The sequence below is a fragment of the Didymosphaeria variabile genome (assembly GCF_027946475.1).
Source record: "Didymosphaeria variabile strain IMI 356815 chromosome Unknown scaffold_1, whole genome shotgun sequence".
In the NCBI taxonomy this organism is placed as follows: domain Eukaryota; kingdom Fungi; phylum Ascomycota; class Dothideomycetes; order Pleosporales; family Didymosphaeriaceae; genus Didymosphaeria; species Didymosphaeria variabile.
In genome coordinates, this window is record NW_026611620.1 from 1,560,006 (window position 1) to 1,575,221 (window position 15,216).

Genomic DNA, 15,216 nt, shown 5'->3' on the forward strand with positions numbered 1-15,216 from the left:
CGAATGCCGTCACATTGCTTACACCATCGTAAGTCGGGATATAGTAGACCGTATGACCGCCGTCTTGATGCAGCCCACCGTTGGAAACCTGCTTCACTCTTTTGTACGTTCCGTTACGAGCGCGGAAGTACAGCGCTGCCGTCCAGTAGTTGCTTGGGTACGTCAATGATGTGTTCAGGGATACGGCAGTAGCTAGGTTACCTGAAATCCTAGTCAAGGTGAGTCAATTGCCTCGGAACGTTGCCTTTCAAGTGGGGTGGGAATATCTTACTTCATTGAATGTACAGCTTGTACAGGTGGACTGTGTCGGCAAGTCATATTCGACAGGCTCCATGTCCGGCCTAAACGAGTCTCCGCCCCTGAAAACTGTCAGATTGAGCATGGAGGACAAACAGAGAAGAGACGAACACGATCTGATGCGTATGCGGTGTCCCGATCTGTCCCGGGTTTACCAGTGGGTCCAATCTCTCAACCGTTAGTTGTGAGCACGCGAAGCGCATCATATGGGCAACTTGCGCCTTCGATGCGCTCGCAAGCAAGAGTAATGATAGAACAGCACGATGCATACTGATCGGTAACAAGACCAGAAGTCGTGTAGGAAGACCGGAGTATAGCAAGGGGAACAGCCCTCGTCAGTGAAGTATGTCACGTAGCCCGGGCGTAAACGATGGATATGTCCAGGTACGACAATATTTTCTTATCGGTGTGGGGCATGTGTAACTGCCGTCAAACTTAGACATGCGATTTCATCTCGAGTTTGGAGTTCGTTACCAGGGAGAAATATAGGGTGGTGCTGTGGGGCAATTAATTTACGACACGCACGATAGAAGAGGTTCATTTACCGACTGGGATCTTCACACATGATAGACAAGGCGTGTAAAGGCATGACAAGCATGATGCAGGGTAGCAAGCGAGTTTCAATTCAAGTGCTGAGCTGAGTCTCTGGATAGCAGGTGATCTGATGATGGGATGCTCGGGGCCATAACAAGACTGACACAGACAGGATGTCCTCAATCATATAAGCCACAAGCTTCTCTTTCTTTTTTACCAAGCATGTCAGAATTCACCAATCAAAGTGTTAAGTTCTTTCTCAATTAGGCCAGATGCTCGTTGAATATTATAAACACCCTGCTACCTCTATACTAGGAAATCGAACGATGCCAGGCATCGCAGATGGACAACGCGAAACGAAACGTCTCAAAAGAACTTTACAAAGAGACTAAATAAAACATGAACATGACGACATGGCTGACATCCTAAGCCGCCTCAAGTTGCCCCACGGCCGTCGCACTCTGCAGTGTACACTATCCTTCATTCCTAAGACTTGACTCGCACAATGGGTCGAAAATAAGCAACGAAGGAGAGTTTTTCTCTGCAAAAACATCATGGCGTTTTGGTAACTGAGGAACCCTTATAGGGCTGCTACTCTAGTCACCACAAGAACCGATGCAAGCTGGGGAATGGCCTCGATACTTTCCCGGTGTTCATCTTTACACTCAACTTTTTTTTTTTGCGGATATCGTCAATCCATGATAATCCTGGATAGCGGTTGAATGGAATCCCGATTGCGACGTGCGACATTCGTGCTTCACACTGGAGGGCACCCAGGCTGTTGCGGTGAGTATCTGGATGCTCGGAAAGTGAGACTTGGCGGGTTCGATATATATTTGTAGTAAGACATGTTGATAGGTGTGTACGCGTCCACCACGGATATTTGTAGATTCCCGAGGTCTAACTGGATCCAATCGGAAGGTTGTAGTAAGTCTCCCGGAAGAGTCTATCGTTATTGGAAGACAGGGCATCGATAGAGTCGGTTTGGGAGAAGCGCTCGTGGAGCGCGTCACGAGAAAGTCGGCCCGCAGGCGGCTTCCACGTTCGAGTCGACCAGCCTTCGAAGATGCAATTATCCCAGATCACGCCCTCCCGATCATGTGGGTGTTCCTCAGGTTCAGGTATCACGCGAATTCTCCCGAGCAAGCCGTTTATGGCGCCGCGGCGCCCCATGTACGTCGTGGGGAACTCGTCAATCAGTTGCTGGTTTTCGGGAGAGATCTCGTCAAGCTGCTGACGCTCCCAGTGTGCCCAGTACCGTACCAGTTCCGGAGGGTACGAATGGCAGTGCTGTCGCATCAACCGTTTTGCGGGGGCCATTTTGAGCCGGAACGCATCGAGCAAGAACAATCGAATGGGATCGCTTGCGTTCGTGAAGTGGAAGACGTATCGAAGGTCTTCCGGCTCGAACAACGTGAACGACTCGCGGTTCAGGAGGATCTTGCGCAGATGATCAAGAAGAACATCGCTAACGATCGGGCAGTTCAAGGATTGAGAGCAGCAGTATGCCTCGAGGATGTTACCAATATTATACTCTCCGACATCTTCGTAGACGGCTTTTGAAAAATCTTTGCCCTGATCTGCGTCTTCTCTATCCAGGTACACCTCCAAGCGCTTTGGTCGCTCGGGGAACTCGCCACTGAAGTTCGGCGCAAAGCAACTAGTGAAGAGATCGAACGATTTGGGCGATACATCGACGACATATTCGCTCTCCAGGCCTTTTTCGGAGGTGCGGACGGCTGCGAACTTCTCGCGATGGACAAAACGCATGATCAAAGGCTGGTGCATGTGGCAACCGAAAGGAGTGCGCTGCTTTGAAAGCGCTTTTCCATAGCGGTCACTTGAGTGTTTGCCGAGATGATAGGGCTCATCATCTTCTGCGTCGTCTTCCGAGTCGCTATCTTCTGAATCGCTGGAGTTGTCAAGTTGAGGGTTAGTATGGAACTGTCTCCATGCTTCCCGACACTTCTTATCGTAGCAGAGTTCTGCTTTGCAGCACTCCACGCAACGATCATCCAACTCCAGGTCCGGCGGCTGCAGAATGAATGTGATGATCTGATCATCTGGATCCAATTCAATCTTTACCGGTAAGGGTGCAGCTGGTCCGTCCTCATCGTCCGCCTCGTCTTGGGTGGGCGTGTTTTGGCTTGCCTGTTCCTGCTGAAATTCGGCTTTCGTACGGCCCTTGATTCCATGACTCTCCAAGCCGGGAGTAGAACCTTCGAACCATACACTAGTGGTCTCAAAGACGGCCCTGTTGGCCTTGCCGAATCGCTTGCGAACACCTTCCAAAGATTTGACGGAAGTATCGCCAGCCTTATTGAACATCCTTTTGATGGTATCGTATTCTGATTCTCCATCGTTGGGCACCCATGGCTTGCGATAGATGTAAGCTTGGATGTGCGCATCCGTCAACCCGCTTGTGCGCGCTTTGACGTACTCCCAGTTGACGGGACAGTCCTGCTGGTTGATGTAGGATTTGGTAGGCGCGTATTGGCCTTTCTTCCACGACAAAAGCTTGGCAGGCGGTTGCACGGTGAATGCTAGCGTTTGTTAGTAACGTGAATGGATCTTGGGTAGAGTGAAACATACCTTCTGCAGGAGGAGTCGTAGGAACCCGACTGTCGTCGCTGTCGTCGCTCGGTCCCTCATCATCGTGGTCGTTCGCCGGCTCGTCCCCGTCTTCACCCTCTGACTCATAGTCCTCGTCAGTTTCTTGATTATCAGCCTCTGGGACTGGAGGCGTCTGGACAAAGGCTACTTCGTCCTGTGGCGAAGATACATCGACAGAGCCAACATTCGTCTTGGAATGTTTGGCACGCTTCCGTGGAAAGATTTGGGAACCGCTATTGAGCTGTCCGATTGGAGACTCCTTTTCGTCTTCTTCATCTGGACCGTGGATTGCGGCTCTACGCTTCCTGGATATTGGTGCCACTTCCGCATCCGGCGGGTGGTAATCATTTTGCCTAAGGCGTTTAGAGGCATGATTTGCCACGGTCTGCTCGGTATCTGACAGAGATTCGGAGGTAAACTCGTCAGTCATGGCTGGGCGCTTGCGGCCTGACTGGCCCGAGCTAGGCTGGGTATACGGACTACCAGCGCCATGCGGCGCTTGTTCAGATGGCGACACCATTAAGTGAGACAGTGTCTCAACTCAGTAGTTGAAGACTTGTTTCAGTTATCTGAAGTGTTTGGTGGTTGATGTGTTGAGACGTGGGGCGGAGGAGTTGTGGATGCTAAACAGAGCTCCTGTGCTTGGAGTATATGTAGACCTAAGTCGCAGGTGCAGGGACCACACAGTATGAATTTGGAAAAGGTTGGCCTCAGGTAAAAGTGGCTTGTTGGTTGATGCGAGAAAAGGTGGGTGTGTTGGGGACTCGTTGGCTTCGAAAAATGCGTAGTCTTTATGATGCGGGCGCAAGTACAGGCGAAAGCACGTGCACAGACACGGGCCTGCAGTGTGGTGGTGAAAGCACGTGCAGTTCTGTTGGTCCTTCCTTTCACCCTTGGATGCGGGTTCATCACGGGATGAGCTTACAAGCGCAAGCGCCGTTCATGTATTATGAAGTTTGCGCTGAAACCAAATTTTATAAATTGCGAGGTGGAGCCAAATTTGCATATTTGGCATGTTTCGAAGAAACTGAGTAACTCAAATATGAGTTCACCTTTCGTGGTCTCAGCCTTGAAAGAAAGATGTGATATGCAACAAGATTATTGCCCGGTCCATGACTGAGAGGATAACATCGCCCCAAGATATTGGGTGTTATGTACACAGCGCACTAGTATTGTATATACGAGATGATCAAGATTATACAACGCATTCTTGGGGCCTGTACCCAGACCTGAGCATCAAATGTGAGCCGGTAATGTTCTACGATCGATATATATATATGAGTTATGGTAGTCCCCAGGTTTTGCGATGCAGTACTTACACATAGTGCCCAGAGAGGCGGATCGCAAAGCGTTAATTCCATTGTTAACAAAAAGTTGGATGCTTCGAACAAAGCAGTTTGATGTCGGCCATTCATACCATGGGCTGTGTTTGCGGTAGAATTGTGTACCCATAGACGATTTCATCCTTGCATATCAACGGTTGGTTATCGACAAAAATGTTGCAATCATCACCACTTGCGGCTGCACTTGCGCTTGCTAGTGGTAACCTTCTCGGTGGCCTATGAATGAGAGTCTCCAGAGCCGTTGCTTGAGTTGGATGAGATGTATCATGGGTAGCTTCTTCCAAGCCCGCACGAAATAATGGCAAGGTACCAAGTTGGTAGATTTCACACGGTATAAAGGAGAAAGGGGTGATTTCACCATCGCATGGGACGAGGCAGGCTCGTGGTTTCTTATTTGTTTTAAGCCATAAACCGTAAAATAGCCGCTATCTTTGAAATGCATTTGAACATGTTTCCATTTCATCATTCCATCGCCGTTTTTGGACAGCTTGTGGTGTTTATGTGGAAGAAGCAAGGCAGCCAACGCTGAACAGCAATGTAGTTGTGCGACCGTGAAAGACATATGTTTTCCTATGGCGCATTGGAACGAGATAAAAAAACAGTGCGTGTGTCATAACATCTGGAGACTAGTAACTGCGACTTGGAGATTGACTCAAAGGCTAACAAACAGCATGAAAGCGGGTCAATGATGGACGAAACCTACCCTCCAATCTTACAGTCGGACGACGAAGAGGTAAGATTGAAAATTCCGCTGGGATGTACATCCATTCATCCTCGGCGCAAGTGGGAAGGAGTTGCAGGTGTGGCTGCCCAGATAAAGGAGGAAGCTAGAAGGATAGGTCGCTGTTTTCGGTTTAGCGCCGCCCGAAGAAGCAGTTAAGTACGAGATACACCACGTCACGCACCAGCAGCAGACGTAATGTCTTTCATCGACAATAAATCACCTCGTTGCCAGCAAAGTAGCAATCAGATCTCTCACTGATTATCTACTCTTAAGACAACAAAGCTTTCTCAAATGGAAACTGCGACAGGCGCTCGATTCCAGTCTCAGTGATGAGGACTTGGTCCTCAAGCTTTACACCATCAGTGCCTCTTTCCTCACTCAGATAAGCCTCAATCGATAGTGTCATCCCGGGCTCGATTATCCCGTCATAACCAAACTCGTCGAAGTCCCTTGCGCTGTAAAGGTATGGGAACTCGCAAGTCATGCCAACGCCATGCGCAATGGCAAAGTACCGGTGTTTCCAGTACTTCTGCGGTATTACCCAAGCGGCATCAGCGAACTCTTTGAAAGTCATATTTGGTCTCAACACACTGATGTTGTAGTTGAGCATCTCGTATGCATCCTTGTAAAGTTGCTTCTGCGAGGCAGATGGTTCGCCAGGACCAGCATGGAACGTTCGAGAGAAGTCCGAGTAGTACCCGTGACAGCCAACGACGTCTGTGTCTAGGCATATGAGGGTATTCTCTTCGATTACTGCATTGGAGGTCTCCTGGAACCAAGGGACTGAACGTTTGCCGGCATTGAGTAATCTTGTCTCGACATAGTCGCCGTCTCTCTCAATCACGGCTTTGTGAAGGATAGACCAAAGCTCGGCCTCCGTCTGTCCTGGCTTGATCGCATCTCGCAGCATGGCGACACCTCTTTCGGTGGCGCGTAAAGATTCCTTGATGCATTGGATTTTTTCAGAACACTTGATGGATTTTGCAAGCTCGACAGCCACTTGCGCGTCTACGATCTTGAAACCAAGCTCCGTCATGGTAATGCCGACGCCGGCGTTCATCCGCTCCAGGCCAACCGTCACGCCACTGTCGCGGCCAAGAAGCTCTTTAATCAAGTCTCCCATCTCCTTCGCCCAGTCGCGTTCCTTCTTCTCGATGTTCCTGTCCAGATTGAACTGCGCTCCTCTGGCAATGCGCACCTCATCGATTGTATCTTCGAATCCGATGACAAGATGCGCGCAGCCGGCAAACTCGAAGAGTATAGATCGCTCTTGCGTGAGTAGGAGATATCGTGCGGGTGCATTGCGACCGCTCCAGACCTGCATGTTACGCGTGCCTGTTGCATAGCGAATGTTTACTCCGTCACAGAGGACTACCGCGTCCATGCCGTGTTTAGCCATCTCAGTACGAATGCGAGACTGACGATAGGCCCGCAGAGCCTTATGATCGATATTATCATTCTGCGGAGCCCGGTTGATGAGTTCGTCTAAACCAACACTTTTTCGCTCTGCGTTCCAGTCGAAATAGTGACCCATGGTAGTAGTATATATGATGATAGAGTGAACCAAAATGAGATTTGTGAAAGCTAGAAGCTTGCGTTAGGTAGTTATAATAACCTACTGAGCTACAGAGGAGGTCACAATACGCCTTGCTTGAGTGAACCCGACAATAGTAGTCCTGGGAGTTGGGAGACCTACTGTGGTGGGTAAGTTAATACGAATACGATGGGGAATGCACCTTCAAAGGTTGGTGGAAGGAACGCTATCTTCTTGGTCTGCTCCTGATAGGCTTTTCCCCGCCATGGCTAGGATAGTCACGATGATGCGTGGTCCTGGCTTCTCCACACTAAGCTACACTAGGGTCCAGGATCCAGAGAGCACATCGCGAAAGATAGAGGACTACATGGAGGTTCGGATTCTCAGAGCCAACCTCCTAAAAGACCGTCTACACATGATCGCGGGGAACTTTGAACTCATAGTCTCGTCCAAACACCGCTTTCTCTCCTTCCCATGCGTCTATCCGTGCAGTCATAATCCACTCCGTAGTTGTCGCCCTCATCTTTGTCCACCCCTTGAAGCTGACTTTGATGTCGCCACGTTCAAACTCTCTATCGAAGCCCTGGTAGACTTCAGCAGACAGTGGATCGGCAGGGTGAACCCCCATGACCATCGGTGTCGTCCACCCAAAACGCCATCCAGTCGCATCCACTTCCCACTTTCCATCATCCCAGTCCACAACAAGCTCTGTGCGTCCGGTATCCCAGTCTTGCTTGACGTAGTTCTTGTGATCGGCAGGGCGTAGCTGAGTCTTTTTGAGAGAGCCGTTGATCGCCGGTCCAAACGGCTTAAGCTTAGAGTCTTGAGAGTCGTCGGTTCGTACCGGCAGGTCGATGTGACTGGATCCAGTATCGATTGTAAGGGTGGTAGCCTCAGGGGACGGCCAGACTATGGGAAAGTACGTAGAAGATAGTGCCAGACGAAGGCGACTGCCCACCCCTAGGCGCTGTCCGAAGTGATTCAATTTCAATTCTACGTCGTAGAAATTTCCTGGCTCGAGGGCCTTCAGATCTTCATGGCTGTCACGGTGAGTGAGGTTAAGTAGACCGTAAGATACGCGAGTTGCTGCGCCGTTGGGTAGCACTTCTGATAGCGTTGCGGCTATCAGGGCATCGGGCTTGTCGCTTGCGATACGAACGTTCAGAACAGCAGCCCCGAGCAGATCAAGAGGCTCTTTGAGTGGCTGAGTGTCAAATACGAGGCTACCGCCGGCTTCCAGGCGCTGATCGGATGGGCCCTCGCCCTCGACGCCGAAGATTAACCATCTTCCTCCAGCGAACCCAAGGGTTTGCGGGGAACAGATTCCGATCTTCTCAGAACTGGTGGAGGTTTCGTCGGTCAAGCGCCCTGGAGAAAGACCCATCCGGCGTGTAAGTGCCTTGTCGTCGGCCCATTTGTTTTCTGCAACCCAATGACCAGGACGGAACTTGTCGTGAGGGGCCGGTGGAGCGGGATCTTGCAGGTAACATCGAAGCTGGGGCTCATCCATAATACCCGTTTCGTCGATACCCTTCAGCCATTTGTCCCACCAACGGACTGTCTCTTGCAAGAAGCCAATTTGTGGGCCAGGCTTCGCAAAATTGGGGTATTTGTGACCCCAAGGACCCACGAGCCCTTTCTTGGGGCACTTTAGGTTCTCCAGCATCCTGAAGACTGTATTGGTATACGGGTCTTGCCACCCACTCACTAAGTAAGTTGCGGCCTCGATAGAACTGTAATCTTCGTTGATGGAACCATGCTTCCAGAAATCGTTCCGCCTTTGGTTCTCATGCCACTCCTTTGCAAAGAAGCCTCCAGATTCGAGGCGTTGTAGCCAAAGGTCTCGCCATTGGTCTCCCACGACTGCTGGATCAGGTGGGCAAGAATTAATCGCGAACATTGAAGCCGCCCAGGTGAAATTCTCCGTGAGCATGCAACCGCCCATAAAGTGAATATCGTCGTTGTATCGGTCATCGGTCGATGCAATAGAAACAATGGCCTTCAATTCTTTCGGCCTCCGTGCAGCAACCTGCAGCGAATTGAAGCCGCCCCAAGATATACCGATCATTCCGCAAGAGCCAGTGCACCATTTCTGTGCCGCGAGCCACTGCAAGACTTCAAGCGCATCGTCCTGCTCTTGTTTCAAGTACTCGCCCAAGATCAAGCCTTGAGAGTCGCCTGTGCCGCGCATGTCCACGCGCACGCAGGCATAGCCGCGGCCTGCGACGTAGGGCATGTTTGTCGCATCGCGCTCAGCTGTCATATCACGTTTACGATATGGCAGGTACTCCAGAATGGCAGGGACCGGATTGGACTCTGCGTTTTCCGGTAGCCATATCATGGCAGAGAGTACGGTCCCATCGCTCAGAGCGATGGGAGCGTGATGAATGATGCGAATTGGTAGGAGTTGCATCCTGAATGGCACTAAACTGTTCTCCCTTCAGCTGTTTGTACTTTTGAGGTCGTTCGTAATCACTTACGCAGGTTGCGATTATCGAGGAAAGTCTCACCAGGCACGAAGCGATTCGACCCGCGTTACTCTTTTGTAAAGCGACTCAGAAGAGGTGATTCTCAACGCAGGCATGACAATGTTGCCGGTCCGAAGTCGCAGCGCGCGCTTCGCGCGTTTGGACAGCGTGAGGTTACATGCGGGCTTTCGCGGCTTCAAAAGAATCGGAGACCCGTGTGAACGAATTTGTCAGATACAAGACACATAGTCATTATGTATCGTGAACAGTTTGGGCAAAGTCGAATGATTCAGTCCCATTCCTGCGCTCACCTCCGCCCTGCACGCTAGGCTCCAACCAGTCAAGGGCGACGCCAACCCCTGTTGCAGCCCGCCTCATCCCCCACTTTCGGAGCTCCCCCACCACTCACCACCTCCTTGTGATTCGCTTCGACGAGGCTACGGTATCTGATATGCCGGAAATTCATCGGCAGTCTCGAGCGACGGAAAAGTACGCCCTTTACACCCTTGAGATCCCGCCTAGGTGGGAACACTTGCTCGATGCAGTTGGAACCGCGCGACTTTATCTGTGGGAGCCGCGCCATAGCGCCTTGGAGAACACCCGATCTATTGCCGCTTCCGATTCCCATCAACAAGCATTTCGAAGCTCGACTTACTTAAGGACGCTCTCCCTGGTTGTACGAACCGTAGCTCTGGAACGTTTTACCACCTCTGAGGGACACCAAGGGCGCAATGTCGGCACCCGAGATCACGACCGTCCATGATCGAACATCTGGCGATGGGAAAGATGACAAGCAAACCCAGGCTGTCGATGTTGGAGATGTCGAGTCGGTCATTGAGAAGGGCACAGCGCCCGCCCTCTACAGCAAAGTATCTGTCTACCTAATGATGCTGTTCTCCGGTCTTGCATTGGGATCCGATGGTTACAACGCCGCTGTTATGAGCAATCTTAACCTTCTGTTGACGGTCATCTACCCCGATACACTGTCATCAGACATGAAGGCACGACTCTCGAACGCTTTCCTGATCGGAATGATAGTGGGCATGGTCGGGTTCGGTGTCGTAGTGGACCAACTCGGCCGCAAGACTGGTGCCGTTTTGACAACACTCATCCTCCTTCTTGGTATTGCGTTGAGCACTGGCGCTAGTGGAACATCTCCACTTGGTCTCTTCTGGATGCTTGTTGTTGCTCGCGGCATTGCCGGCGTGGGCGCTGGAGGAGAATACCCCGTAGCTGGTGAGTCTTTACAATTCCGCTTGTATTTGTAGGCTTGCTAAATATGCTAGGCGCTGGTGCTTTGGAAGCCTCCGATGAGGCGGGCCACTTCCGAAAGCGACGAGGATTCCTGTTTGCTATGATTGGCGATCTTGCAGCCGGTCTAGGATACTGCTTTGGTGCGTTGGTACCTCTGCTACTGCTTCTATGTGTCAACAAAGAAGTTGGCAAGTACCACATCGTTTGGAGGACTGCTCTCGCACTTGGTGCTATTCCCCCTCTCTCTATCTTCTATTTCCGCATGCGCATGAAGGTCTCAACTGCTTACCGCAAATCCGCGCTTCGAAAACAGAGGACGCCTTACGTACTGATCGCGAAGAAGTACTATCGACGACTTTTCGGTGCCGCTCTTGGTTGGTTCTTGTACAACTGGATCTCCATTCCGTTCGGCATTTTCGGATCCACTATCGTTTCGCGCATGAACCCCAACAACTCGCTCGTCCAAAACCTGGGCTGGGGAGTTGTCATTAACGCGTTTTATCTGCCTGGGCCGTTCGTTGGTGGTTATCTATCGGACAGGATTGGCCGCAGGAAGACGCAATGTCTTGGCTACACTCTCCAGGCAATCTTGGGTTTCATCCTTGGTGGCGCCGGTCAGCAGATTCAAACCGTGTTTCCACTTTTCATCGTCTTGTACGGCATCTTCCTCACCCTCGGCGAGGTCGGTCCCGGAAGGTAAGCGCAGGTCACACAAGTGACGCAGTTCGCCGCTGACATTCCACAGTACTGTGGTAATTACGGCTACCGAACCTTTCCCCACCTCTGTGCGTGGTCACACTATGGGCTTTATTTCAGCTTGCTCTAAGGCTGGAGCCGCCATTGGTACTGAGGTAAGCGGCTTCGCTATGGGGAAGGTCATGCAGAACACTTACACCGAACAGGTCTTTACTGCTATCATGGCTTCATATACCGATCCCAATAAGTCGAACCAGGTCGCCTTCTTAGTCGGATCAGCTTTCGCTGTTCTGGGTGCGTTGAACGCTTGGTTCGTCATTCAAGACGGCTCGAAAGTACTCGACAATGAGGACGAGATCTGGAAAGACTATCTGATTGCTAACGGATGGGATGCCAATTGGGGTGACCAGGAAACTGAGGACCCCAAGCATACCCGGAACCAAGCGCTTCTGCCCACCTCGTAAGTATGGCGGGGTGCATGAAGAGCCCACCCGTATACTGGCACTGCGACCGCATCAGGTATCAGATGCAGCAGCTCTGGAATGTCTTTAGTAGAGCGATGGATGGGTGCGAGACCAATGCGCCCAATATAATGTCCCAGAGCGACATGAATCCATGATCCAAAGCGACAACCCAAAGCGACAATATCCATCAATCTAGAGCGATAAGCATCAGGCACCCCAAGCGACAGACTTCTACTTTCGAAAGCGGCATTGTGACAGTAGGCAATTGACCATGCTGAGCCATGGCTGTGCGATCAGAATTGAAGAGCCATAGCGCCATGAGATACCACACTTAATACATCAATACCAAACACGCGTTTTAAACAAAAGTACTTCGAAGTGAATTGGGTATCTTAAAGGAAAGCTGACTGTCCAGTCTATATCTCCGCGCCTTCTCTACCTAACATAGGAAATCTCGTCCGCCGTGTTATCCTTACATTGAAATCGTGCACCACCATAATGGCAAGCGACTCAACGTGTAGGGGTTTCTTGTTGTCAACAATCGCAAAATCGAACCTCCGCATCAATTCCACAAACAGCTTCCGCACTTCCATATACGCAATGTGTGTACCCATACACTGGTATTTACCCGCGCCGAAGACGAGTGCAAGCGTCGACTTCATGCGTGTGAGCCTGACGCCATCCTCCTCTTCAGCGGCCTCCAACCACCGCTCCGGACGGAAGCAGTCCGCGTCAGGCCCGAATACTGCTTGAGAACGCAGCACGCCGGGTACGTTGGCGCCGACCTGTGTTCCTCCGGGTACTGCATAGCCGCATACGGTGTCGACGCCCTCAGGTGATAGCTTAGACGGCGACACCGAGGGCGGATGCATCCGCATTGCCTCGCGCAGCACAGCATCCAAGTAGGTCAAAGAGCGACTCTCAGCATCCGTCGCTGTTGGATAACTCAGCGCTCCCGAGGCTGTGGCGGCATCGATCTCCTGCTGAAGAGCCATGTAAGCCGGAGGACAAGTCAATAAGCAGAGCATGACCATGCGCGACCAATTGGAAGTCGTGTCCGAGCCAGCAATGATGTGAATGTACACTTGCTGCATCAGCTCATCTCTGGTCATTCCGCTCTGGATGAACTGTTGAAGCATATCATTTTTGGGCTTAGCATCCGGTGCTGTTCTTCGGTCGACCAGATTCTTTGCAAAGCCAAAGAGGATTCCGAACCCGACTTTGTCTCCCTCCTTGGGGACCAAGCACCTGAATGGCCACAACGTTCGCAGACCGGACATCCATGGTACTAAGCCCGCTACAGTGACCATTCGCAGAGAGAGGTCGTTAATTTGTGTCATTCGGTTGATGTCTTCGTCCTTTTGGAGGAATCCGAATGGTTCGCCAAAGGCAAACGCGCCGAGGCAGTCCAGCGCATAAAAATGCATCTTCTCGCCAAAATTCATGAATCGTGCAGAGGTCTCATTTCGACGACCTTCCGCATTTGCGTTGTTGGAAGTGCGGTTTGTCGCGTATTTCCTGTCGATGAGATCGATCAGTTTCGAAATCTGACGATCGATCACTGGCTGTACATCGGTGGAGTACTGATCATTTGGTCAGTTTGAATTTCTTCCGAAAAACCAGCAGTTTGGAAAGGGTTTCGAACTTACGGCAGTGCCCATCTTAGCTTTCAACGCCTTGTGTTTGACAGGATCGCGCTGCGAAGCAACATGCGGGTCGCCCTCGGTAACGCGTCCGGCATCGTATGCCGGGCCTTTGGTGTACTTGGAACGAATACCAGAGATTCTCCTCAGCTCATCCGGATCCGAGCAAAGCAGAAGATTGGGACCAATGCGAACAAGATCGCCATATTTGTTCCCTGCATCAACCATGGAGGGGAACAAATTCCCCAACCACGCATGTTTCAGCAACCACAGAATTGTGAAGTGTGCAGCTGGTGGACCGGGAATATGGGAAAGCCGTCGCCATGATCGGTATTCCGAAAGTGTGAGTAGAATGAAAGAAAAAATAAGGAAGGAGAGGAGACCTAGGGTTGATAACCTCCAGATGGAATCCTGCGTCGAAAACGAAGGAACAAAAGAGTGTGCTGCTGCCTCGTTGGCAAGGGTAAGAGATGTAAAAGATTGGTCAACCATAATGCCGGGACAATATGCTGTGTAACTGAGTACAGTAAGCCCTGGAGACGAGCGCCTGGTACTTGGGAAGAATCAATTGAAGACGGCAGTACTTTGCGATGCAGTCGGGTAACGAGCACCAGGTACTTGGGAAATAAGTCATTATCAATTGAGGACGGCAATACTCTGCGACCGATTTGCTTGTGATCATGATGACAAGGGTGTATGGAACCCACTCTATGCGCTCGATTCTGCCTCGCTTTTCCCAAAGCTGGTAGTCGACACCGTTACTATTTGCAGCTGTCAAGGGCACTTTGGCACTCGATTGCTGTCGCACCATGTGGTCTCGGGAATATACAAGAAGGTTTCAAGATATCCAGCAGGTTGCTAGCCAGATGGGGATCTATTCGTTCTGGTGCCTACCGTTTGAGGCATGGCGCCGAGGCCTTAGTCTGGCACGTGTTGGCGAAGTTTCATGATCGGCGGTTTGGTCGTTCCAGAATGTGGATCCATGCTGATTTGATTTTTGAGAAGTCGAGCTAAAGACGCGACCATGTCACGTCACTGATTTGAGTATATCGCGCGAACCAGGGGCACCGCCTCAACTAGCTTGGACCCCATATTCTTCCGTGCAACCGTCAGCACAGCTTCAGTGTATTTACTATGGGTCGGCACGGCACGCATCTGGTTATTGTACTAGACAGGGTGAGCTAAAAATGTAGGCCAATTACCTTCCATGGAAGAATGCGCCGTTGAGTGCAAGGCCGTGGAGATGGCGCAATGGAAGATAGGCTGTCTGGGAGCGCAGCTCGCAAGCAGACCGCCCCGGTAGCAGTCACCCTAGAACACGTGCACCTTGTTGAACATTTCGTGGATCAACACGCGCATCACTGCCCTTTGTACCACAGTAAAACTCCGGCTCCGACATCGACCGCATGCAAGACGGGGGCGGATCCGGTACCTGGCGCACACGCGAGAAGGATCAAGTCCGTAGAATTAAGCTCGTGGGGTATACGATTGCCCATCATGGATTCCAGCAAGACTTGGATCGGCATGTTTTGGACCCCAAACTAGCGCGAATGTTTACAATCCCGTAGATGAAGAGCGCGCTAGAAGACGCCTTGTGAAACTGCAATTGGGCGTTCTCGCACAGCCAAACAGCCTTCGAAGACGCG

General features: G+C 51.2%; 5 protein-coding genes across 5 annotated transcripts; 1 reads left to right on the forward strand and 4 right to left on the reverse strand.

Annotated features, from left to right (window-relative positions):
- Nucleotides 1-1,731: 1,731 nt before the first annotated feature.
- Nucleotides 1,732-3,874, reverse strand: N0V89_000494 (uncharacterized protein; the record flags this gene model as incomplete). Its single annotated transcript, XM_056209315.1, has 2 exons — nt 1,732-3,374; nt 3,424-3,874. The coding sequence occupies 2 exons, from the start codon at nt 3,872-3,874 to the stop codon at nt 1,732-1,734; spliced, it is 2,094 nt and encodes a 697-aa protein (XP_056076137.1).
- Nucleotides 3,875-5,779: 1,905 nt separating this feature from the next.
- On the reverse strand, nt 5,780-7,045 carry N0V89_000495 (uncharacterized protein; the record flags this gene model as incomplete). Its single annotated transcript, XM_056209316.1, has 1 exon — nt 5,780-7,045. The coding sequence occupies one exon, from the start codon at nt 7,043-7,045 to the stop codon at nt 5,780-5,782; it is 1,266 nt and encodes a 421-aa protein (XP_056076138.1).
- A 409-nt stretch (nt 7,046-7,454) lies between these two features.
- Nucleotides 7,455-9,458, reverse strand: N0V89_000496 (uncharacterized protein; the record flags this gene model as incomplete). The annotated part of the gene is made up of 1 exon (XM_056209317.1): nt 7,455-9,458. The coding sequence occupies one exon, from the start codon at nt 9,456-9,458 to the stop codon at nt 7,455-7,457; it is 2,004 nt and encodes a 667-aa protein (XP_056076139.1).
- A 786-nt stretch (nt 9,459-10,244) lies between these two features.
- On the forward strand, nt 10,245-11,927 carry N0V89_000497 (uncharacterized protein; the record flags this gene model as incomplete). Its single annotated transcript, XM_056209318.1, has 3 exons — nt 10,245-10,749; nt 10,800-11,463; nt 11,513-11,927. 3 exons carry the CDS (start codon nt 10,245-10,247, stop codon nt 11,925-11,927), a joined length of 1,584 nt encoding a protein of 527 aa, XP_056076140.1.
- A 416-nt stretch (nt 11,928-12,343) lies between these two features.
- Nucleotides 12,344-13,798, reverse strand: N0V89_000498 (uncharacterized protein; the record flags this gene model as incomplete). Its single annotated transcript, XM_056209319.1, has 2 exons — nt 12,344-13,510; nt 13,577-13,798. 2 exons carry the CDS (start codon nt 13,796-13,798, stop codon nt 12,344-12,346), a joined length of 1,389 nt encoding a protein of 462 aa, XP_056076141.1.
- Between the last annotated feature and the right edge of the window lie 1,418 nt (nt 13,799-15,216).